Source organism: Pristis pectinata, chromosome 14 (assembly GCF_009764475.1).
Source record: "Pristis pectinata isolate sPriPec2 chromosome 14, sPriPec2.1.pri, whole genome shotgun sequence".
Classification (NCBI taxonomy): Eukaryota; Metazoa; Chordata; class Chondrichthyes; order Rhinopristiformes; family Pristidae; genus Pristis; species Pristis pectinata.
In genome coordinates, this window is record NC_067418.1 from 32,357,554 (window position 1) to 32,382,618 (window position 25,065).

General features: G+C 38.7%; 1 protein-coding gene across 1 annotated transcript in view; it reads right to left on the reverse strand.

Annotated features, from left to right (window-relative positions):
- Window positions 1–7,771: 7,771 nt before the first annotated feature.
- The window catches only part of ush1c (Usher syndrome 1C), a 141,449-nt gene continuing 124,155 nt past the window's right edge, over window positions 7,772–25,065 (reverse strand). The window contains 3 exon segments of the mRNA XM_052029288.1: window positions 7,772–9,034; window positions 9,849–9,904; window positions 13,599–13,708. Coding sequence (XP_051885248.1) covers window positions 9,022–9,034; window positions 9,849–9,904; window positions 13,599–13,708 — 179 coding nt within the window. The 3' untranslated portion in view covers window positions 7,772–9,021.

Consider the following 25,065-nt stretch of genomic DNA (forward strand, 5'->3'; position numbering starts at 1 on the left):
ATTTCAATGTGTTTTCCAGAAAAAAACCTACACTCTCTAAAAGCGAAATCACACTGCATCGCACTTGCCAGTATGTCTGATGCCGTGTGCCTTATGTTTTGCAAGGGCTTGTAGTTATAATATTCGGTATTTCAATAACCCATGGCTTCATTCTAGCTTTGACCTTCTCTTGCTCTCAGTTGCAACGTCCCCACCCCTGGACCTCCCCCTCCTTTCCTCTCATTGGTTCGGTAACTCGGTTGACACCCCAGTGCTGCTCAGAAACGTCATTTGGAAAAAAAATGCCTCAGGTTGAACTGACTTTCCCCCAACACCTTTCGAGCTCTTTAATTCGGGATTCGCCTTTAACTTAGATATTTCAAAACGCCACAGTCATGTAATAATGAAAAACTGTATGAATATTCACATCAAATGGGAGGTTGACAACATTTATACGAATGCAGCATCTGCAGTAGCCCCAGAGTCGGAATGTTGTGCTAATTTTGTGATTACATACCGAGCAAGGTGTTTCTAAGCATAAAACGCACACAAAGGCATCATTGATAGAAGGGCAATACACATTGGGCATCCTTACACATTGCAATAATCTCAGAAATTCTGATTTTTTTAACCTTACCTCTTTATATCTGGTTATCATTTTTATCGCAGGGATTAGCTTTTAAATACTGTGCCATGAAGCACTGCAAAGATAATCGCGCACATTCAACGGCAGGAAAGGACCGGTCGCAGAGATATGAATAGATTCGGGGTGGTGAAATTTGCCACCCTGATGTCCTACTTTGTTAAGGCTCAAACTCCCATCTTTTCTCCAAAAGGTCGGCAATGACATTCCTTCATTTCCATTGTATTTTTAGCCGCTCGCACTCTCGTTCTGTCGCCATCGTTCTGACTGGATGTGTTCAGGTTGGTTACTGGAGTCTCGATGACAGATGACTCGGAAATGTTAATCTAAGCGTACTGCAAAGGAAAGGATCCCGTTTTTGGTGGCGAGCTACATTTTGGTTACAGCTTAATCAATGCGGTAGAGTGTTTGGCACGGAGCGAGAGCTAGACAGCGCTCTCCTTGGTACTCGCAGTCAAAAATATTGAATAAGGTAGAGGCGTTAAAAGGACGATCCTGGCTGAGCAATCTGATGTCACACTTGTTTACCGAATGTGTGTTTCTTTCGCTTCAGATGAAAGGCCAACCTTGTGCCATTGCGAATAGTTTGGAATTACTCCGAGGGCTCCTCTTGAACCAGGTCGCGGGTTGCTGAAAGGCACAAAACACCTGCGACCCGGAACCCAAGTTCTTATCCGGGGAGATTTCTCCAACTATATCAACAGAGACGTCAATAGAGAACTAACGTTTAAAATTTGCAAGCTTTATTTGTGTTTGAATTGTTTCATCAACTCTTATGAGAATGTTGTTGAATTTTATATACCTGAGGATTAAATGTAACATGGTTCTCCGTGGGTATTTCATCATCCTGTTATTAAAATATTTCAAAACATTTTTTGTCCTTAATAGTAAATAGCTTAAAAATCATTTGATCAATATCCCACACCATTATTCAAGAACAAAAAAAATCTGTCCACATCTTTGCTTATTTTTTAGCCTAGGGTTGTGCCACTTCTCACTTCAGACAGAGTGGGCAACAGTTGAACTAGAAAGTAGGAAGGATAAGGGGAACTAGTGGTGAGCTGGGTAAAATCTGACGTGTTCTAAAGTTGAAGTAAATCACAGATTAGCTGCACAATAGGAGACCATTCAGCCTGTTGAGTTCATACTGACTCCATGCAAGAACAATCCTGTTCCTCGACCCTCTCCTAATATTCTGGAAATTCCTTCCTGACAAGTTACTTATCCAAATCACTTTTGACACCACTGTTGAATCTGCCTCCATCACCATTGCTGGCAGTGCAGTTCAGATCCCAGACAGTAGATGCATGAAAAGGTTTTCGTCGTGTTATTATGAACTCCTTATCAACCACCTTCATCCTATGTGCGTTGGTTCTTGACCCTTCCACCAATGAAAATAATTTCTATCTACGCTATCCCCGCCATGATTTTAAATATCTAAGAGGTACTCTTGCAACTTCCAGTGCTATAAGTGAACAACCAAAACTTCTCCTGTCTATCCAAATAATTAATGTCTCTCATGCTCACCTCATTTTAGTAAACCTCTTCCTCATCCCCTCTGAAACCATTTTGATCATAAAAATCTCCTGCATAAAATATATCTTTCTTTCTTCTGTCCACTTGACTTTCACAACATTTACTTATTATTGTCTTATATCACTGCTCATGACTTTCACTTACTGCCCCTTATTGGTTCTCTCACTCTTTTTCGCTCCTTTTCCTTCACTTCCAGTTGACCTTTCATTCTTCTCTATCACCACTTTCTCTCTCCTTTGGAATCCCTTGTTTATCATTTCTCTTGTCACCTTGAGCTTTTGCCTCGTCCATGCAGCAGAGAGGAAACAATTGGAATCAACAAGTTAGCAGTGCCAAATGAACTTGGGGGACAAATAAACATGTGTATCGGAAAGTTCCGTTTGTAGACAAATGAACACTCATAGCAGGTAAAACTGAGCAACAGGACTAGGAAGTCACATGTATGGGAAAGAAGGAAGGCAAGTAATAGAAATGAATAAGTGTGTGACAGAAGGTGGAAATCAAACTATTTGATTCTTCTCAGCACTAATTCTTAACTGGTGAGCAGCTGAAATGGTAATCAGAATATCCTTACTTCTTTGTGAGTGAATTTAGAGGAGCATTCACAAATTCTTAAATCAGAACCATATTTTGGAAGCATAAACAAGGCAGAAACTTTTAAAGTCTTATGGTAAAGGCACTTCCCAATACATTTTTTGTCTTACTCCTTAGTAACATTGCTTCAGGAATTATAGTGTTGCATTTCAGCACCATTGCATATATTAGCATGTATGAAGCAAATAATACGCCACTTAAATCTCTTATGGTGACACAATATATCCTTACTTCAAGGCTATAAAAGACCTTATTCATTTAAAAATCTGTAATAATTTATTTTGTCTCTAACAGTTGTTTCCCTTTGAGTCTGACATCAGATTGAGTACACAATTTACTATTACTTGGGTAATGCAAGTTGGGCTGCAAGATGCACACTATCCTTGCTTGGAAATATATATCCTCAATACCATGTGCATGATCATTCACAATGTTTAAGCTGCCCACACAGCAGCAGAGTAAAAGTTTATTCACCACAAATGCAACAGTGTGTTAGGAAAGCACGTCTTCACAATGGTAGCTTGGTTTGATCAAGTCATACTGACATCTGGAAATGCCTACTTCCCATGCGGGAGTACATAAAAGAGAATCCAAACTTCCCATTAGGGACACAGTTCTCTCATTACCAACCTTCTGCTGCTGATTTTCCATGTCTGTTTTAGCACGGATTTGAATACCTGGAGAATCAATGCCAAACAATTTTATGTATCCAATCAATAACAGAAACATACCTTCTCTCATTAATCACCTTTGCTAATTCCCTTAATGTCCGTAATGCAGACATGTCTGCATGCCATTTTCCTTCTACACCACACCAAAGCTACCACTCCTACCCTACCTGCTGGTCTCTTGCAGTGTAAAGTTGCAGGTGGTCATGTAGTTGACGATGGACAGTTTGCTAGAAAGCATAGAAGAGGAGCAGCAGTTGGCCATTTGGCCCTGCTCCACCATTCAACAGGACTATGGCTGATCATCCACTTCAGTACCCCATTCCTGCCTTCTCCCCATATCCCTTGATTCCATCAGCAAGAGATACATCTATCTCTTTCTTGAATATATTTAATGACTGGGCCTCCACTGTCTTCTGTGGTAGAGAATTCCGCAGGTTCACAATCCTCTGGGTGAAGAGATTTCTCCTCATTGCTGTTCTAAATGGCATACTTTGTATCCCAAGGCTGTAACTCCTGGTTCTGGACTCCCTAGCCTTTGGGAATAGCCTTCTTGCTTCTAGTCTGCCTAGTCCTGGTTTCTATGAGATCCCCACTTAATCTTCTAAACTCCAGTGAACATAGGCCTAATTGAGCCTATATCTCCTCATATCAGTCCTACCTTCCCAGGAACTGTCCAGTAAACCTGCATCGCACCCCCTCAGGTAAGGAGAAGTGCACACTTAAATCCAGAAGAGATCTCACTAAGATCCTGTACAGCTTCAGCAAGATGACTTTTCTCCTATATTCAAATGCTCTTACAATGAAGCCAACATAGCATTTGCCTTCCTAACTGAATGTTTGCTTTCAGTGACAAGGACACCCAGGTCTCTCTGTACCTTCCCTATTCCCAATTTATCACCTTTCAGATAATAATATTTGTTTTTAGAACTGAAGTGGAAAACCTCACATTTCTTCATATCAAACTCTGTCTGTTGTGCATATGCCTACTCACCTGATTTGTCTAACTCACACTGAAGCCTCTTTTGCATTCTCATCACAGCTCACATTGCCCGCCGCTTTGTGTCACCTGAAAATTAGGAGATGTTCCATTTAATTTCCTCATCCAGAATCATTAGTATATATTGTGGAAAGCCAGGGCCCAGGCACTGATCCCTACAGTACCTCACTAGTCATTCCTGCCACGTGGAAAAGATGGGTTTATTCATCCTCTCTGCATCCTGGATATCAATCAATTCTTTGTCCATGCCAGTGTATTACACCCAATCCCACATGCTTTAATTTTGCATACTAACTTCTTTTGTGGGACCTTAACAAAAACTTTCTGAAAGCCAAAATACACCACATCCACTACTTTATTTATTTTATTAGTTACATCCTCAAGACTCCAGTAGATTTGCTCCATGCTGACTTTGTCCAGTTCTTTCCAAGTATTCTGTAATTGCATCTATAATAGATTCTTGCATTTTCTCCATTACTGATGTTAGACTTGCAGGTCTATAGTTCCCCATTTTCTCTCTTTCTCCTTTATTAAATAAAGGGTATGTTTGGTACCTTCTAATTTGTAGGAACTGCTCCATATTTGAAAAAAAATTGGAAGAAGACCACCAACACATCCAATATTTCAAGGGCCATTTCATTTGGTACACAAATGTAGATTATTAGATCCCGGAGATCTGTCAGAATTTAGCTCCACTAATTTCTCCAGCACTAATTATTAATACTAATACTATTGCCTTCAGTTATTTCTTCTCTCTAGAACCTCCTCTTCATTGACATATCTGGGAGGTTATTTGTGCTCTCCTTTGTGAAGGCAGAACCAAAGTATGCGTTTAATTGCTCCGCCATTCTTTTGTTCCCAATTGTACTTACCTGTTTCTGACTGTAGCAGCAACCCACATTAGTCTTCACTAACATGTTTCTCTTCACGTTTACAGAAGCTCTTAGTTTTTATTTTCCCTGCAAGCTTACCCTCATAAACCCTTACCCCTCTTAATCAAGCTTTTTATGTTCCTATTTGACAATTTTATATTCCTTTGAATCTAATATTATCCCTAATTTTCTTTGTAAGCCATGGTTAAATGCATTTTCCCACCTTATTTTTTTGCCAGCTAGGAGCGAATAATTGTTGAAATTCATTCATACATTTGGACCAGCTTCCAACAGTGGAGCCCAGAGTTATACTGCAACAATCTAAGCTTGCACAGCAAAAGTCAGAGGAAAATATGCAAAGTCTGAGCTGGACTTGCTACGCTTCCAGACATTGATTTCAGGCAGACCTAATAATGCCCAAGAATCTTGGTAAATGAAAGTATAAACCTTTGTCCATTGTGGTCTTAATCTAAGTCCATTGGAGCAGAAACACTTGTGGTTGATTACATATCATGTATAGAACCCACTTCTATGCTATCCTCCACTGTACATCAAGTGCCAGGATTTAAACAGATGGATGCAGGCACCATCTGTAACAATGTACTGTCTTTTTCTGAATCTGTAGACTCACCGGCGCCTGTCTGAATTGGAGAGATTTCTTGAGTATCTGAAATGATAAAGTTATAATGCTATGGTTATGGTTTGTGAAGAGGATTGTGAGAGGATCATGTTTAGACCCCCCAGCATCTTATAAACCAGAAGATTTCAGGATGAGTTGGGGGGGGGGATTTGAGCAGGATTGCTGATGAACCTCATCGTTTTCAATAACTTCTGATCCACCAGTGGCCACATTCTTTCTAGTGGCTGAGCTCTTAATTGCAACTACCTTCTCAATGCAACTAAATCTGTGAGCAGGTTACTGTAGTTGACATTTTGTTTCCACCTCCTGCAAGAGATGGAAGTGTGTTAGTGTCTGATGGTGTCTCAGTACGATGTCATGGTTGGATGTCATGGTAAGTGCTTGTGAACTGTAAGATGTGTGTGATTATTGGAGTAGTGTTAAACATGTGCTGCAGCATATGGTAAGTATAAATGTTGATTGCTAGAGGTTATTGGGTGAATATTTGAGATATTTTTCAATGAACAATGTACAAGTGCTTATGCAGTGATTTTGGAATTTGTTGTATTTTCACTAAATTTGACCACACATACATGACTATTTTTCTGAAATCATAACCATTCTTACGGGCATCACTCCTTGCATTCATTTACCACTGTGGTTTTATCTCTCTCCTGTGCTCAGATCAATAACTGAGCAGGTCTCATGACTTCTACAAATCAGTGTGTGCTTTTATCTGGCATTGTCTGGGAAAATATCTTGCTACCCAGAGTCAAACAGAGAATCATTATCAGTGTACTCCAATTTACTGGACAAAATCATATGCTGCAATATGGTCATACACACAATATTCGTGATTTTGGAAGGGACAACGTTATACAGTGTATCAGATTCTGTGGTACAAAGTTAAATTGATGTTGTAATAAAAAGGCTATTAAAAAAAGTAATAAAAAAACTGTACCAACAACATATTAAAGTAATTACAGACAATTATTCTTCTCAAGCTGCCATTAATACTAATCTGCAATATAAAATTGGTCCTTAGGTGTTGAATATTACCACAGCTTCTGATTAACTCTGGCCAAGAATTCCCTTAGAGCAGCAAAGGATTGCTGCTGTGACTTAACAAGATTTTTCTTAATTTTGGCAAAGTTATGATGGCAAATCTCAGATAAATTTCTTTTGGCCCAAGCCTGACTGCCAAATGAGAGAAATTTAGCCTTATATAAACTATTCAAATACCTTTGATAACACATCAAAACAAATGACAATAAGTAGTGCACTGCTCATAACCATCTTATCATTCAGTATATAATGTCCATCACAGCAATTTATACTTGGAACATATTCAGTTGCATGAAACAACAAGTCTTTCTGTCAGGAGTGGATTAAACTGGCAGTACAGCCAAAGAAAGAAGCACTCACTTCCCAACTGAAGAGGATCAAGTTGACAAGTGCTTGCTCATAACTTGGATCAGAACACACCATTCAACAACAAAGAAAAACATTTTTATAAACATATTCTCACAAAAAAAAGAGCTGATAAGGAAGATGCTCAGAAGTCTGTCACTAGCCTGACTGACGTTAAGAACTCTACTAAGATTGTCAAGCAGGTACGTAGTCATAAGAAATAGATCTTTTTTAAAAATAATCTGGAATTCCGAGAACACTTCATAACAAAACAAGCTATACAACTTTTATCTATTATGGATGAGCAGCAGGTTATTTTTACCATCTTGTAATTGATGATAGTTTTCAAAATGGTTTTGTGGTCAAAACCATTTCTAGAAGCATTAGTTTACCATGTACTTAAACTTATATATAATGAAACTTGATCAGTGGATTCAATAAAGATTTAATTAAAAATGATTCTAACCAACATTTGTACAAATTACAGCTTTAACATCAATAGTTTCAACAACGAATGTAACATTGCTAAATGTATTTGCTATATATGCTGAAGATTTGTAATACTTATTTATTAGAAACTTTAATGAAATTTAATTAGAAATACACCCATTTAATTACATGTAGAATTTACCAGCCATTTATATCTATAATTAACTAACTACATTATAATCTATCCTCCTGCACTTTATTGCTCAATGAAATGTTTTGGATCACACATTATACAAAGAATCATTCCATTAATGATTGAAAATTGGTGTAATTACTTCAAATAAATGATCTAGTGGCTTGAGCCAAAAAAGACTGCAGTCCACATCTCTGAAGTCCCATCCCACTGTGCAATTCAGGAGTGTATGGCTCACAAAATCATCCTTAACGTTCTAGTCCTCTCATGCCAATGTGGTGCACTGAGATGCCATACTTGAAACATAGATGTGCAAGTACAATTATTTTGCTAAATCACTTTTAACATTTGCACTAAGGTACTGCAATCATGGGTGATTTCTTTTGCAAAGCAGTGCTAAAGTCTCTTAACTCACTGGACTTTAGGTCTACAATACAACAGTAGCTTTATTATTCAGGCTTGGAGATGGCTCTTTGCTCCTTATACTCAACTGTGCTTTTCTTACCTGGTACATGCCTTTGAGGATGACACAAAATCAGATATCTCATATTGTTTCACTCAACTTTACAGCAGTTTAACCAGTTAATCATGCAAGTTCACTCTCAAGGGAGCACAGATAGAGCAGATTTATGACACTATTGTGAGACATTATAACAAGTTCATGAGATTCAGCACATTACTGGTCATCAGTGTTAAAGGACTTCAGATTTAAGCTCTTTAGTGCATGAACATAGAGATTCCATTGAAAAACATGACAAAAGTAGTTCCAACCATACAGTCTTCCATTCTTTGTTTAAACCTACTAATATAATTTCTAATAAAAATTAATTTGACACAGGCACATGCAAGTCCATAATAATGCAACTATATATTCCTGTTAATTCCAGATAGGGAAATATGTATTTTTTACTACATGTATCAATATTTACATCACTTGTAGTTATCTCCATTATATTAGATTAGTCTGATCTGTTAACTTCAATATAATTTTTGAACATTAAAACATTGGACTTTATAAGAATGATTTTATTCTGGGCGAAGTGGTCCTTATGATACCGTATACAGTATATCTTCCTTATCAGAAGAATGTCCTACAAAAAAAAGAATATTCAATTAGTTCACATTTTTCAGTATTTTGAAATATTCTAATACTCAAAGAAAATGGTTAAGTTTTCTTCACCGAGATCTCTCTGGTTTGAGAATCTAATGCTCTTTGGTTGTAGAAAATTGGGAAGTTAACATGTTATCAAGTCTTCTACAATGGTGCTTTTTGTTTGACAACCCCATTAGCACATCTAGGTCCATTCAGCAGACAATCATAGACTGAAGCCTGTAAATCGTTCAACAACACATCATTCCACATCAACAAGATGCTTCTATCTTTCGACATTATCGTCGTTAAATGAAGCACTGTAATAGTGTTAACAAAGGAAAGATACAGAAATCAAGTACAAAGTTATCAAAGAGTCAGGAGAAAATAATGGAGAGAAACTTGTCCTTGGTTGCTTGCACTGATGGTGTGCATGAGTATCGGGGACCAATTGTACTCACCTCTGAATAATCTGATCTATTAGTCTTTTGTGAAATGTACAGTGTTAAGCACTGTTGACCAAGGCAAACTTTTTCCCCAGTATTAATGTCAAATAAAAGTATAAAATAACCAGTCAGCAAAATTGTTTTAAGAATAAAATGTTTCACTCAGAAATACTTGCAGTTGTTTGTTGTTTTTTTTAAATCTGAAAATTAGGTGTTAAAGTAACATTTAAAAAAGATAAATCATTTTAAATGTGAATACTATCCAAGTAAAATTTCCAGAAATGACTGAGTGAATAATTTATAAATTCAATTAGAAATACTAGAATGAAGGAAGACAAAAAGCTCCTTAAACTCTGGCTGTAAACTTACACTTCATCTTCATATTCCTTCGGTGGGGACACAGCTATAACCAGATCTATCCAGTCCTGAAACAGAAATATGATACAAGGTTAATAGCTGGAAATGCCAAAGTCTAAGTTAGTACTGACATTTCTTTATAATTGGGCTATATTGAGTGAAGGGAGGCATTCAGAGGCGAGAAAGATCTACACTTCTACTGAGTTAACTGGTCTTGATCAGAATGTGAAGGGAACAACAATTCAATCTCCAAAGAATCTGGTAAGGTTTTGCCTTCATATTCTTGGATGACAAAAGGATGACAGGATTCAATTCAGTCCTGGTTGAATATCTTTCCAGATATCATAGTCCATGCTCTTATTTACAAATGAATAGATTTTCAAGTTGATATCAATGAGAAGAAACATGGAGTAGTTTCAGTAAGACAGCAAATTTGAAATACCCCAAGACAACAGTTGAAAATTCACTTCAATTTCTTGCTTTTATTATCCTGCTTATTCTAAAACCTACTTCACCCAGGGTTGATGTTCCCAAAAAAAGATACATGGAAAATAATTAATATTAATCACCATTAATTCATGCTTGAACATTTCAATGGAATTACGCAACACCTTTTAGATGTTGTAAGAGTGTTTCTTTTTATTCTCTCTTAGGAACATTTCAAGCAGATAATTAAAGTAAGGAACTAATTCAGTGTCAGCAGCATACTTAAGGAGTGATAAATTTTCATCTGTTGAGAGGGGAGATAAAACATTATTGGGGTATTAATCATACATTTTGCTTCAGAAGCAGCCCAAAACTTGATTCTTAAAGGTAAGAATCAACAGTGATCTGAGTGTTAAGACAATAATGGAGAAAAAGATAATTTATACACTCTGGAATGAGAAGTGTTTGCTTTTCTTATGGCCTTTCGTCCAGTGCTAGTGTGTACACTCTTCAGATCGTGCATTTTAATTTTCATTAGATAGAAGTCTGTTTCACATAAACTGCTCTGCAAACTCAGAATTTAAAATACTAAAGGAAAACAATGATTTTAAAAGAATTACAGAAACAAGAGCAATGTGATTTTAAATGCTAGAAAATGAGGAGTGCTGTAGTTACAATCAATTTTATATTAACTTTTGATCTCCCAGATTCTCAAAGTTGAAATTACCATGCTCATCTTTTATTCTTTCAAAACCCTATATGAAATAATCAATGCTTACTTTTGTAAGTTTCTCCAGTTCTAATTTTCCTCTATTTCCTTCGCTTTAATCAGCACTGTGCATCTCCAGCTGACTAGGAATGACCCTTTGCATTCATCACCTTATAACCCTCCACCTTTCCTGTAATATCAGACTTCTTTAATCAAACACGGTTATCCCTTCTAAAATCTCCTCCTTTAACTTGAAGTGTGGTTTCTCTTTATGTTACTAGGTGAAGCTGTTGGAAGCTTGGTAGCACTATAAAAATGGAAGTTTTCAAGAGAAATTACAAGTAAATAAACCATTTTTTATGTGCACCTTATCATCTGGAAATTTCAATAATCAGTTGCTTAATAACCATGAAGAGTTTGAAAGCTGGAATTCAAAAAAACATGCATTACTCAGAAAAATTTTCAGAATTTCACCACCTGTTACTTTATTTTCTGTCACACTAAACGCCAGTTAAAGATGTAAATAAAAGAAAACAGAAATCAATATTTCATTTGCAGTCACAAGGAAATCATGATTAAAAATAACCCTTGGACCAATATAGTTCTCTATCGACAATGTGGGCAAACACAAATATGGACCTTACCAAGGTGTTCATTGTTTGTAATCATTCTATAAACATTACTACCTTAAACAGAGATGGATTTTCAGTTCACCAGTAATGGAACATGTGGAAGTACTGCACATAATCAGAGAAGATATACAGAACATGTGGGGCAGGCAGAATAAGTGAGATGGAAGCAATGAAAATCATCAGATCGGCAAAAAGAAAAATGTGTGACAACAAGAAAAAGGGTAGTAAAGAGTGTGAGATAAAATTTATAGTGTGACAGAAATGGAAGGAATATGTTACATGGTTTAAATCTCCTGTTTGTATAAAGCACTCCAGCCAACTCATTATGAGCAATGCTAAGAAAGAACTAACTGCTGCTCTGGTTCTGTAACCAACTCAACAGTCTGGATTTTATAGTCTGTGGGAAATTACATTTACAGCCATCCATACATGGTTTGTGGGGTGTTAAGTAACTATTCTACAGCATCCTGTACAATGAATCGAAGACCGCTGTGAATGGGGCATGAAACAACTTGCATCTCAAAACAAGCGGATCTTTACTATAACCATATTCAGTCAGATTTAGTGAACAGAAAGTGAAACAAAGGGAAGGAAAATATGGGATTAATAACCATAAAAGATATGGAAAGAAAATGTAGAATACACAAACAAAAAATATTCAATAATAGTTAACTTCATACAAAATCAAATTTTCAGTGCCAGAGAGACCATTTTCTAGTAATCAAGGTTGAAAATTATAATATCTTTCATACTTCAAAAGGCAAACCCCTATTTTTTCCAGCATTTTTCATGTGTATCTGTGAGGTAAGTTGCACAATATCTCCCCTGTCACATATTTTAATGTCAGACCCATGGAGCAGCACAGTAAATTGGACAGTGACTCCCTGCGTTCTTTATTTAACTGCCCCCTTGTGGACTCTGGATGTAACTGCCCGATTCATTCCTTGATGGCTATCGTTATTGATAGACTCACCGTTGCCCTTACCGCAAAATTAAGGCTGGTTACAGTTTGCACATGTATTGGAGCTCAGTATGGAAAAAGATGCCAAGGTGCTTCTCAGTGGCATTGGAGTCAAAATGATAATAGGAAGCCGACACTGACATACCCAAGAGAGTTGACTTTAAGGAATGTCAATGGACAAAAGCCAATGCTGGTCAGCAAATATCAGGGTGTCATGTCACGTCATGGAAGTTGAACATTGGTGAAATAGTCCGGAAATGGAATTAGTCAATATTTGTGAATGAGAAATGCATGGGATGAGAAGCATAACATGACATCAAACAGAATGCAAAATTGTGAATAGAATAGTTTAGTGATATCCAGGGAAGCAGTTAGAGCAATAAAGAGGAATACAGAGATTGAGCCATCCACGGCACAATGTGCTTTCAATCTTTCCAATTTTCAGCAAAAGCTCTGCTAAAGCTGGATGTTGGAAAAGTAGTTTTTCCTACAATACCACAGAAACCACACTATAGTTAATTGCTAGTGGAGTGCTGAAGGACACCTGAAAGGTGCTAAGTTTATTTTGGCAGAGAGCTTGAGAAGGGTGGTGGGTAAAGTAGATCTAAATTTTGTCACTGTCAACATAAAAACACGTAATGCTATTATAGCACCAGTGATTGGGGTTCAATTCCCGCTGCTGTCTGTCGGGAGTTTGTATGTTCTCCCCCTGACTGCGTGGGTTTCCTCCGGGTGCTCCAGTTTCCTCCCACATTCCAAAGTCGTATGGGTTAGTAGGTTAACATGGGTGTAATTGGGCGGCGTGGGCTTGTTGGGCCGGAAGGGCCTATTACCGTGCTGTATAAATAAAGTTTTAAAGTTTAAAGTTTAAAATGAACATCCCTGGATGATAGTAAAAGCTTTGCTGGAGATGAAACCAGAATAAATTTAGTGCCCGAGTAACAGGTTTGATCCATTTTACTCCTTTGTTGAAAATGTTACCAGTTTCCTTTCTGGTCAGGTAATAAACAAACATGATGGATAAAAATACTTACACCACCGCTATTCCAAGACTTTGCCAATGTTGTCTGAGCTTCAGGCAAGGTAGCATCAATGAGGATCTTCCCATTGACAGCCATTATTTGATCTCCTTTCACTATTCCGCCTGTAAAAATCAAATTGTAAAAAATAACAATTGTTGCTTTCAAGGAGAGAAAAGCATTATGATCTAAGAACTATCTGCAAAAAAACTTCCACTGCTTCAGCTGATTTTACTGAGGCTTGCCAGTCTCACTGTTTCACGACTAATTTCAAATACCGATTAATCTGCTTACTGGAGAATAAATCTGTTCAGCTCTTCTTAATTCAGACTGCAGCAGTTGCCTTTTACAATACAAATCAATGTTGCATTGGACATGTTGGATGCTGAATGCAGTTTTTGGCCAGAAGTGATCAGACCAGACCTACTCTACCAAGGATATTCCTGAGAAAGTGTAGAAAGGCAAGTTTTAAATTATATTTGTGACATCCTGGGAATTTGTATCCCAGACTGGCTGGTTGCTAGTTCTCCTGATATTGCACTACCCTAAGTCAGCTGAATGGCACATTAAGTGCAAGTAACTCACTGGTTCCACTTAAATGAAGTCTAGGCCTTCATTCTCTTCAATGCTGAAATAATTGGTTGGGTAGCAATCCACCATTGGTTCTCTGCCCCAAAGTTAAAAACTATTCTCATGTTTTACACATTACTGCCTCAGGTGAGGTTTATCTCTTTTCAGCTTCCACAGAATTTTGACTGGCCCTGACACGGTAAGCTTTTGAGAAGTTTCCCATCTAGACAATTTGGAACTTTAAGTTTTTACTACAATTTTCCCATGCATTCAATGGATCCACTTCACATTCTTTGAGAAGCAGGACAGCAACACTTCAAACCTTGGCTTTGGCCTTAATTGCCAAATTAATGTTTTGAATAATAGATGTGCATATGAATAATTGATGACAATATTATACAATAGATATTATGCTCCTCAAAAGGGAAATAATAGTTTGATGCCTCTAAGTTACTATTTTATTATTAATAAATATTTCCTGTCTGTACAAAATCAAGAACAACAAGGGTACATTTATCCACATGGCAGAGAATACAGATACCGGTTTTGTTTCATAAGAGATTCAATCTCACCAGAACTGCAAACTAGTTTAAAAATATGACAGGATTGACTGAAAGTTCATTTGCAGTTGGCAGCACTAAACACTTTATATATAAATATTAGCATGTTGGATGACCCCTCAAAATCATCTCTGCTGAAATCAATGGAATGGATTTCAGAGGCAAAGCACAATGCACTGATACTGCATACAGCAAGTTCAGTACTACTGAAAGGGATGGATCTCCATTTCAGTAGTAGAAAGTGTATATTTGGTCCAATGAAGAAACAAATAGCCAAATTCCCTGGCCCAGGCCTTGTGTACTATCTACACACACACAACTCAGAGTCCTACAGCACAGAAAAATGCCCTTTGAGTCCATGTCAACCATCATGCACCCAGTTGTGCTAATCTTAATCATTCTCATTTTATTTTCCCCACATTCCCTTTAAATCCAACCCAACAATCTACCACTCACCAACACACTAGGGACAATTTACATTGGCCAATGAACCTACCAACTTGCACAACTCTGGAAGGTAGGAGGAAACTGCATACAGGGAGAATGTGAAAACTCCACATAGACAACACTGGAGGTCAGAATTGAATCTGGGCCACTGGAGTTCTGAGGCAGCAGGTCTACTAGCTGCACTGCTGTGCTTCCCTAAATATGGGTGGGTAGGTGTTTATATGGGCGAGTGATGCCATGTGCTTGACGCGTGTGTGTGGTGTGCTCGGTGTGTCCAGATTATGTGATGGTGGTTGGTGCAGTGTGTGATGTGGTGTTTTCAATCTGAGATGTTAGAGGTTGCACGCGTGTGCGTGAGAGAGAGAGAGAGGGGGAGATAGAGAGAGAGCGAGAGAGAGTGAGAGAGAAAGAGTGAGAGAGAGTGTGAGAGAGAGTGTGGTGGTGGGGGAAGAGTATAAATGTTTTGGTATAGATGCTCACGTGGCACATGTTAGCTCAAAATTGTATTAGTGTGGTTGTTTTGTTCACCTGGGTAAGCAGTTTTGCCATTCTAAATTTAAAAAAAATTAAAAGGACAGAAAAACTTATTTTATCTTACCTGATTTCACTTTTCTTATAAATAAAACAAAAAGCTAACTGAATGGGATGTAATTAAAGACTTCTTTAGCCATTTTACTCATAGATTATTCAATCATTCAAATCCATATGAAAATATTTTCTACCATGCATTAGCAGTTGGTAATTCACCACAATGACCTTGCACATGGCAAGCTGCAATCTCGGATACTTCCTGACAGATTGCATGAGAAGGAAAATTTAAGAGAAGAGAGGAACACCGCAGGCTATTTCCATTCACCATTTTGAAATAGTTGAATTGTTCACCACATGGTCAGCTTGGTGTTAGAGCAATCCAAAATTAATCCTGATGCTCTACCAAAGCTATATATCTTTCTCTGCTTTACATATTTTCTGTAAAAAAAAGTCAACTGCAAGTTAAAAAATTGAGATAGTTTTTTTTGGTAGGTAAGGCATCGAGGGTAAATGGAGACAAGGCAAGGTTCAACAGCGATTTAACTGAATGTTAGAACAGGCTTGAAGGGTTATATACCTTCCTCCTGTTCCAATATTAATAAAAGATGCAATTGGCTTTATTTGAATTGCACCAAAACATCCCTTTCTTCAAGTCTGAGTAAAGGAGCTTCTCCTAGCCACTTTCTGGTCCTGAAAATTGTGAAAGCTATTTTCCATTTAGTAACAACAGACCACCTCATGCTCTTTGCATCATATTGATACATAAAGAATAATTAAAAGTAAGTGCAAGTCCTATTCTAGCACACAAAGTGACTGGCTTGCACTATATTATGAAATTTGAGGAATTGCCAGGAGTGATCAATAGCTCTCAATTTCCCTGGGATAGCGCAAGCAGACAAATTGAAAGCTGATAATATTCAGATACCCAAAATAGACGCTCCACAAATGAAATTAGATAGCCTGACACTCACAGAACCCTGATCAACATCTGGCATCAGCTGGGAAGAGTTTGTGCCACACATGCTCTATTCTGTTGTTCCAAGTCAGTAGCAATGTGGTAGGCCTTAAAGGGACCACTGAGATTGCACATTCAGCCCACTAAGCCAATGCCAGATCTCAGAGCATTCCCATTAGTTCAATCTCCCCACTTATTGTCCTGTAATTTATTCCATCTCATATGCCCATCAACTCCCTTCACCCAGCCCAATTACCATGCCACCCTCTACACTAGGGGCAATGTACAGCATTCAATTAATCTACAAGCATATATTTAACATGTGGGAGGAAACTGAAGCACTCAGGGGAAAACCACATGGTCACGGGGGAATAAGGAATCTCCACACAGAGGGCACCCGAGATCAAAAGAAAACACTGCACCACTCTCCTACCCTATGTGCCTAATAAATGGATCCTTTGCACCTGATCTTTAAGCATTGGTCACTCACAAATAAAGTGTTTTGTGACTGTTTTGAGACGTTTGTGCTGATTTCCATTGAAGTGCTGCTCACCAGGATACTAGACCAGGGACTTCCTGTCATGATTCACCTTTAGGCAAATTTCATTTGCTCATTGTAATTCCTATCCACAATGATTCCATCTACATACACAGCTTTATTACTTAACAATAGAAATTGAACCAAAAGGTCACAACTTATGACTCATTTAAATGAGGAGGTGTACACAACAACGAGACCAGTGAAATATGCACAAAGTGATTCTACACACCCAGAATATTATTTTTACAGATAAAAAGAACAAAAATTGGTAAAAATGAACTGATGCTGGCAGTCATCTGTAAAGGTTGAGGGGCTGAGGCTGCCATGGAGAGGTCTCTTTAAAAGCACTGACCCACACAGCTGCTGTCTGTGAATTATCCTTGGCTTGGGTTTTAATATTCTTCAAGGAGAATAAACCACAGAAGAAGTAACTATGTCCCAACTTCAAAATTCTTTTATGACTTTGGACTGTGCATAACACCCATTTAATGCATATAAATGTCAAAAATACAATTGCTAGCCAATGGTTGAGTAAAATAACACAGCCTGTTGCTATTCCCAAGCTGAGATTTGACCAGCTTGCCCCCCTTCTTAGGACCATAAGAATACACATGAACTAAAATGTGAAACAGTTATCTGTGGAGCAGCTCAGCAACAGAGTTGGCTGAATTTCTTAACAACCGGCTGGCAAGCTGCACAGGTCATTCGGCTGGCATCTACAGCTCCCAGGACTCATGGACGCGCCCCACAATCTAATTTTAATTATGCTTTGGGACAACATTGTTAAACAAGTGATATGATCGCTCCACTCATTTTGTTCCAGAAAACTGGAATTTCTCCTACATTCTCTTTGAATAAGAAAACTTTCTGCTGTGGTGCCCATTAGGATGAAGACTGCAGCAGATTATAAAAACAAAACATGGTCAATGATGATCCTAAACCACTGGACATTGTTGAAGACAATTTTCCAAAATGTGTGTTAAGCTGCTAATAATAGCTTTCTTGCACATGGGAACCTTTAATTTCAGCACTATTATTAGGAGTGTTTTTATAGAAAATCATCCTCATGGACTAAAATCAGAGAAAAGATCAACATCCATTAATCCCATGGTGACCATAATCTACACAATACTTCATTGACATTTAGGCAGCCTCTGCTGTTTGCCAGATCTTTGCCTCTTTCCTGTTTGAGCTATTGCCAGACCTCAGTGAATAACCTCAAGCTTTACCTTCCATAACAGAACTTGTGCAGCTGTTATTATTTATTCATGAGTGTCATTCCCTTACATTAACTCAAATTCAAATCGTAATGAAATTGCAGGAGCTTTATTATAATCTACAAATTCTATTACAGGAGTTAATTCAAAGGAAGCTGAAATAAAAAATATCAGTTTTAATTGCTTTTAGTAAAGAGGAATTAAATAAGAATCCATTTATGAAACTATGTTTCTACTTTAAAAATAATTATTTTCATAATTTAAAATTGTCCAGTTATTTTGTGAAGGCCCTGCCCTTTCTCCAGATTTTAACATAAATTCTGCTAATGGAAAACGTCAGGAAGCATTTCATGCTGTGAGCTCAGTGTCCTTTGTGGGTTGGATGGGCTGGGGGTGGGGGGGGGTGGTGGGGAGACATAGACACATGATAGTTTGGAATTTGTTTCACCTTACATGTCAGTTTATCAGTGAACAGTGATAACTCCACAACCAGACAAGGGTCTAGTGAGAATATCATAATATTCGTTAGCATAATCACTTGGAAACTATATTATTTAAGGCAATGTATACTTCTTGAAAATGTATTCTATGCATTGTGACTTTCTACAAAGCAGTTCATTATACAGAAATATAATACCTACTATTAATGTCCACTAAATACGCAAAATGAATACTGTTCTACTATCTGTCACTTTATACATGCTTGGTTTCGTTACTGTAACACCATCTCTCTCAGCTGTTACTACATAAATGAAAGAAATTAGAAACCGATAATGTCATGAGTGCAGTTTGAAAGAAGTCTCCATTTCAAGTGTCCAACTTTTCATCTATACTTTCCTTTCAATACAATATCTCAAAAGACACGTTGGGATAGTTTCCCTGTCATTCACCATTGATTATTTAGTAGCATACAATTCCAGAGGTTGCAGTCAACTTTCTATAGATCATCTTGTCATTCAAGTGTACCCCACACATTATCGATGTGTGAGCTCTGACAGTAGGCTGTTTGAGCACATGGAAAACAGGGAATAGTAATGTTAAGCCTGACCTGATCACAAATAGAACTGGGATGACTGGAACCTCCGAATAATGATCAAGTTAAAGCAATAAGCTTTTCTCTTTTCAAATATACGGTATTGAAGTCAATGTTTTTTTATGCTCCTGTGATGTAAGACATTTTTGTAGGGATGGCTAGATTGGTATTCCAAAACACTTCTTAGGGTCACTCATATGAACGTACAAGCCCTGAACTTCCCGAGAGACTCTCACCACTCTCAATCTGACTGAGGTCCATCCAGCAGCAATGTGACAACTTCATGAAGTTTTCCACCAAAGCCATGCTGTGAAGGGATTTGATAATTCATGTCTCCAGGCCTACATGTCAGGAAAGCTTGCTTCTTACACTGGAGATTATGACCATTCAGGTAGCAGAATCAAAGGGAATTTCAGGAATTTTAAAGTACCATGGATTCTAATTTGTCATACAACAGCATTATTTTGTTTAAGTGGTCCCTTTATTCACGTACATGAAAGCTTGACTGCTTTGTATGAATTTATATTTTTGTTAGATTGGCGGAACATTTTGGGTGATATTCCCCTTTGTGGATATGGGGGAATCTTGCTTTTTATCTGTATAACAGCTTCTGCTTTTATGTATCAGGGTTTGCATTGCACCGTCATCCGCAGCTCAGCCTGGTTCATCTAATTGCAAAATATTGGACTCCTTCTGAGACAGAAATATGTCACAGTCACTGATACAGTTTTTTGAATTCAAACACATCTAGCTTAGATTTTACTTGTAAAGATTGTAAAATTTTGCTTAACCTATTCACTGGTCTTTTGACACATTCTCACTAAAAGCAGTGTAACATAAATTTTGTTTAGGTCTTAGACGGAGAATCAAACTGAATTAAAGACAGGGCCAACTAGATGATCCAGGTAAGTTAATGTCCACAAAATTCAGCTATGCAAATGCAAGTTGCTTTGGGAGTTCTGATTTATTTATAACATGCTGTCAAACACTGTTGCATTTTTGTCCTGTGAATCACACTGACTGCCAAATGGAAAGAAAGTTAATGCTTGTTTTGCCAGTGGCCATTGGAAGTACATGGAGTAGGCACACTCTGATGACAATCAACATGTGATGCTAATTTGATGTTGCTGTAGCCAAATTAAAGTTCAGCAAAGCTACTGACACCATCTGTTGATCTTGCCCAGCTGAACACACGATCAGCAGTAGGAAAGATAGCACCAGAGCTGTTTTAAAGGCTTTATCAACCATTTTTATGTTGGTTGGTGATTGATTTCAGCTGGGTGTTGCTTTGAATTAACTATTTTTTCCCCAAAGTTCTTCAAAGTTACACAGAGGGAATTATAAGAACATAAGAAATAGGAGCAGGACTAGGCCATCTTGCCCGTCGAGCCTGCTGTGCCATTCGATGAGATCATGGCTGATCTGGCCGTGGACTCAGATCCACCAATCTACCTTTTCCCCATAATCCTTAATTCCCCTACTATGCAAAAATCTATCTAACTGCATCTTAAATATATTTAATGAGGTAGCCTCCAATGCCTCCCTGAACAGAGAATTCCACAGATTCACTACTCTCTGGGAAAAGCAATTTCTCCTCATCTCCGTCCTAAATTTATTCCCCCAAATCTTGAGGCTATGTCCTCTAGTTCTAGTCTCACCTACCAGTAGAAACAACCTTACTGCCTCTATCTTACCTACCTCTTTCATAATTTTATATGTTTCTATAAGATCCCCTCTCATTCTTCTGAATTCCAGCGATTATAGTCCCAGCCAACTCAATCCCTCTTCATAGGCTAACATCATCTCTGGAATCAACCTGGTGCACCTCCTCTGCACCGCCTCCAAAGCCAGTATATCTTTCCTTAAGTAAGGAGACCAGAACTGCACGCAGTACTCTAGGTGCGGCCTCACCAGTACAGTTGAGGCATAACTCCCTGCTCTTAAATTCAATCCCTCCAGCAATGAGGCCAGCATTCCATTTGCCTTCTTGATAACCTGTTGCACCTGCCAACCAACCTTTTGCGATTCATGCACTAGCACTCCCAGGTTCCTCTGCACAACAGCATGCTGCAACCTTTCACTATTTAAATAATAATCGGATCTATTTTCCCATCCAAAGTGGATGATCTCACAATAACCAACATTGTACTCCGTCTGCCAGACCCTTGCCCACTGACTTAACCTATCTATATCTCTCTGTAGACCCTCCGCATCCTCTGCAAGATTTGCTTTTCCACTCAATTTAGTGTCATCAGCAAACTTACATATGCCGCACTCTGTCCCCTCTTCCAAATCGTTAATGTATATCGTGAACAGTTGCGGGCCCAGCACCAACCCCTGCGGCACCCCGCTCACCACTGATTGCCAACCAGAGAAACACTGATTTATCCCAACTCTGTCTTCTATTGGTGAACCAATCCATGCTAATACATTACCCCCAAATCCATGCATCCTTACCTTATGGATAAGTCTTTAATGCGGCACCTTATTGAACGCCTTCTGGAAATCCAAGTATACAACATCCACCTGTTCCCCTCTATCTACTGTGCTCATTACATCCTCAAAGAACTCCACTAAGTTTGTCAAACAGGACCTGCCCTTCCTGAATCCATGCCACATCTGCCTGATGGAACCATTTCTATCCAGACGTCTCGCTCTTTCTTCCTTCATGATAGCTTCAAGCATTTTCCCAACTACTGACGTTAAGCTAACTGGCCTATAGTTACCTGCCTTTTGCCTACATCCTTTTATAAACAGTGGTATGACATTCACTGTCTTCCAATCCGGTGGGACCTGCCAAGAATCCAGAGAATTTTGGTAAATTATCACAAGTGCATCTACTGTAACTTCCGCCATTTCTTTCAGTACCAGGGGACTTGTCTACCTTTAGACCCACGAGTTTGCTCATCACTACCTCTTTAATGACAGTGATTGTATCGAGGTCCTCACCTTCCATTGCATTCAAAACATCTCTATTTGACATGTTAGACATGTCCTCCACTATGAAGACCAACACAAAATAGTTGTTCAAGGCTTTGGCCATTTCCACATTACCCAGTGTTAATTCCCCCTTCTCATCTTCCAAGGGACCTACGTTCACTTCAGCCACCCTTTTCCGCTTTATATAATTATAAAAGCTTTTACTATCTGTTCTTATATTTTGTGCTAGTTTACTTTCATAATCTATCTTCCCTTTCCTTATTGCTCGCTCAGTGGTTCTTTGTTGCTTTTTAATGTTTTCCCAATCTTCCAGTTTCCCACTACTCTTGGTGACTTTGTATGCATGAGCTTTCAGCCTGATACCTTCTTTCATTTCCTTCGTTATCCAAGGCTAGTTCTTCACACCCTTATTATCCTTGCTTTTAACCAGAATGTACTTTTGTTAAGCACCATGAAAAATCTCTTTGAAAGTCTTCCACTGTTCCTCAACTGTCCCACCATATAGCCTGTAATCCTAGCGTACGCTAGCCAACTCCTCCCTCATTCCGTTGTAGTCTCCCTCATTTAGGCATAATACACTGGTTTTAGATTGAACTATTGCACCCTCCATTTGTATGAGAAATTCAATCATACTATATTCACTCTTTCCAAGAGGATCCTTAACTACAAGATCATTAATTTTACCTGTCTCATTGCACAGGACCAGATCTAAGATAGCATTTTCCCAAGTAGGTTCACTAACATGCTGTTCAAGAAAGCTGTCACGGATGCACTCTATGAAGTCCTCCTCAAGGCTGCCTTGAGCAGCTTGATTCGCCCAATCTATATGGAAGTTAAAGTCCCCCATGACAACTGCTGTTCCATTCTTACAAGCATCAAATATTTCTTGGTTTATTGCCTGTGCCACTGTAACGTAATTATTCGGTGGCCTATAGACAACTCCCACCAGTGATTTTTTTTTCCTTTTACTATTCTTAATCTCTACCCAGATGGACTCAACATTCTGCTCCCTAGGTCTAATATCGTCTCTCACTATCGGCCTGATCACATTCTTAATTAAGAGTGCTACCCCAGCTCCCTTTCCTTCCTGTCTATTCTTCCATATTACCTGATACCCTTGGATATTTAATTCCCAATCATCTCCACCCTGCAACCATGTTTCTGTAATGGCCACTAAATCATACCCCTTTGTACTGATTTGTGCCACAAGTTCACTGACCTTGTTTCGAATACTAAGGGCATTCAGATAAAGTGCTCTTACACTCATTGCTCTTTTGAAATCTAAACTTTGTGCCTTTGTGTTTGACTTTTCTGTACTCCACTCTTACATTTCTCTTTTCTAACTTTTGCTCTGGTCTTTGCTTTGCTTCCCTCTGTCTTTCTGCATGGATTCCCATCCCCCTACCATATTAGTTTAAACCCTCCCCAACATCACCAGCAAACAATCCCCCTAGGACATTGATCCCAGTCCTCTCCAGGTGTAGACCGCACGGTTTGTACTGGTCCCACCTCTCCTAGAACTGGTTCCAATGCCTCAGGAATCTGAAACTCTCCCTCCTGCACCACTGTTCAAGCCACATATTCCTCCAAACCATGCTGCTATTCTGACTGGCACATGGCACAGGTAGCAATCCTGAGATTATTACCTTTGAGGTCCTACTTTTTAATCTATCTCCTAGCTCCCTAAATTTGGCTTGAAGGACCTCATCCTGCTTTTTTCCTATATCGTTGATACCTACATGCACAACAACAACTGGCTGTTCACCCTCCCCTTCTAGAATGCCCTGCAGCCGCTCCAAGACATCCCTGACCATTGCACCCAGGAAACAACACACCAACCGGGAGTCCCATTTGCGGCCACAGAAGCTCCCGTCTATTCCCCTTACCATGGAATCCACTACGACTATAGCTCTTCCACTCTTTTTCCTGCCCTCCTGTGCAGCAGAGCCAGTTTGATGTCAGAAACTAAAGGAGTTTCTCTTGATCAAAGATACTGTAGTAATCGGTTCCAGAAACCAGTTTTGTCACAGCCACTCCCCTCAAAATACAGGTTGGCAGCAGAATGAGCAGATGACACACATGGTGAGACAAGTTATATTATGAAGAAGCAGGAGGGGAGACAGGAAGGTTCTCAGCAGCAGCCTTTTATCCATGCAGGAGCATTTCTTCTGCCTGAAACTTTCTGAGGAAGAATTGCTGAGATATGTGCCTCAGTAAAGACAACCTCACTGAGATTTGCTACAAATTCTAACCACAACTGCAGAGCTGTGCAAGGCCACATTGCCAGTGGCTTTGGTTTGCTTCCAAACTGAATCTGGAGATACCTGCAAAATATCAGAGTATGCTGTACCCTACTGCATAAGGGAGGCCACAGGCACAATCTAATTCATTGAACCTGTAGACATTTATCTTCTACATTAGAAAGGAGCTGGCAGAGAAAACACATGACTCCACAAGAGCTACTGACTTCCCTATTGTCCAAATGCCATTGGCTGTGTCACACCTACTGTGTCAATTTGGAGATTAGCACAAACAGGAGAAATTCCACTCATTCTATATCTAGCTGGTGCATAACCATACCCAGTGAACTATCCAGGCCTATTGCTCATATCTTGGCATAAAGAGATTTTCATTCTGTGGCATTTCACCCTGTCACCTTCATATGATAAATGAAAGGATGGCTATAGG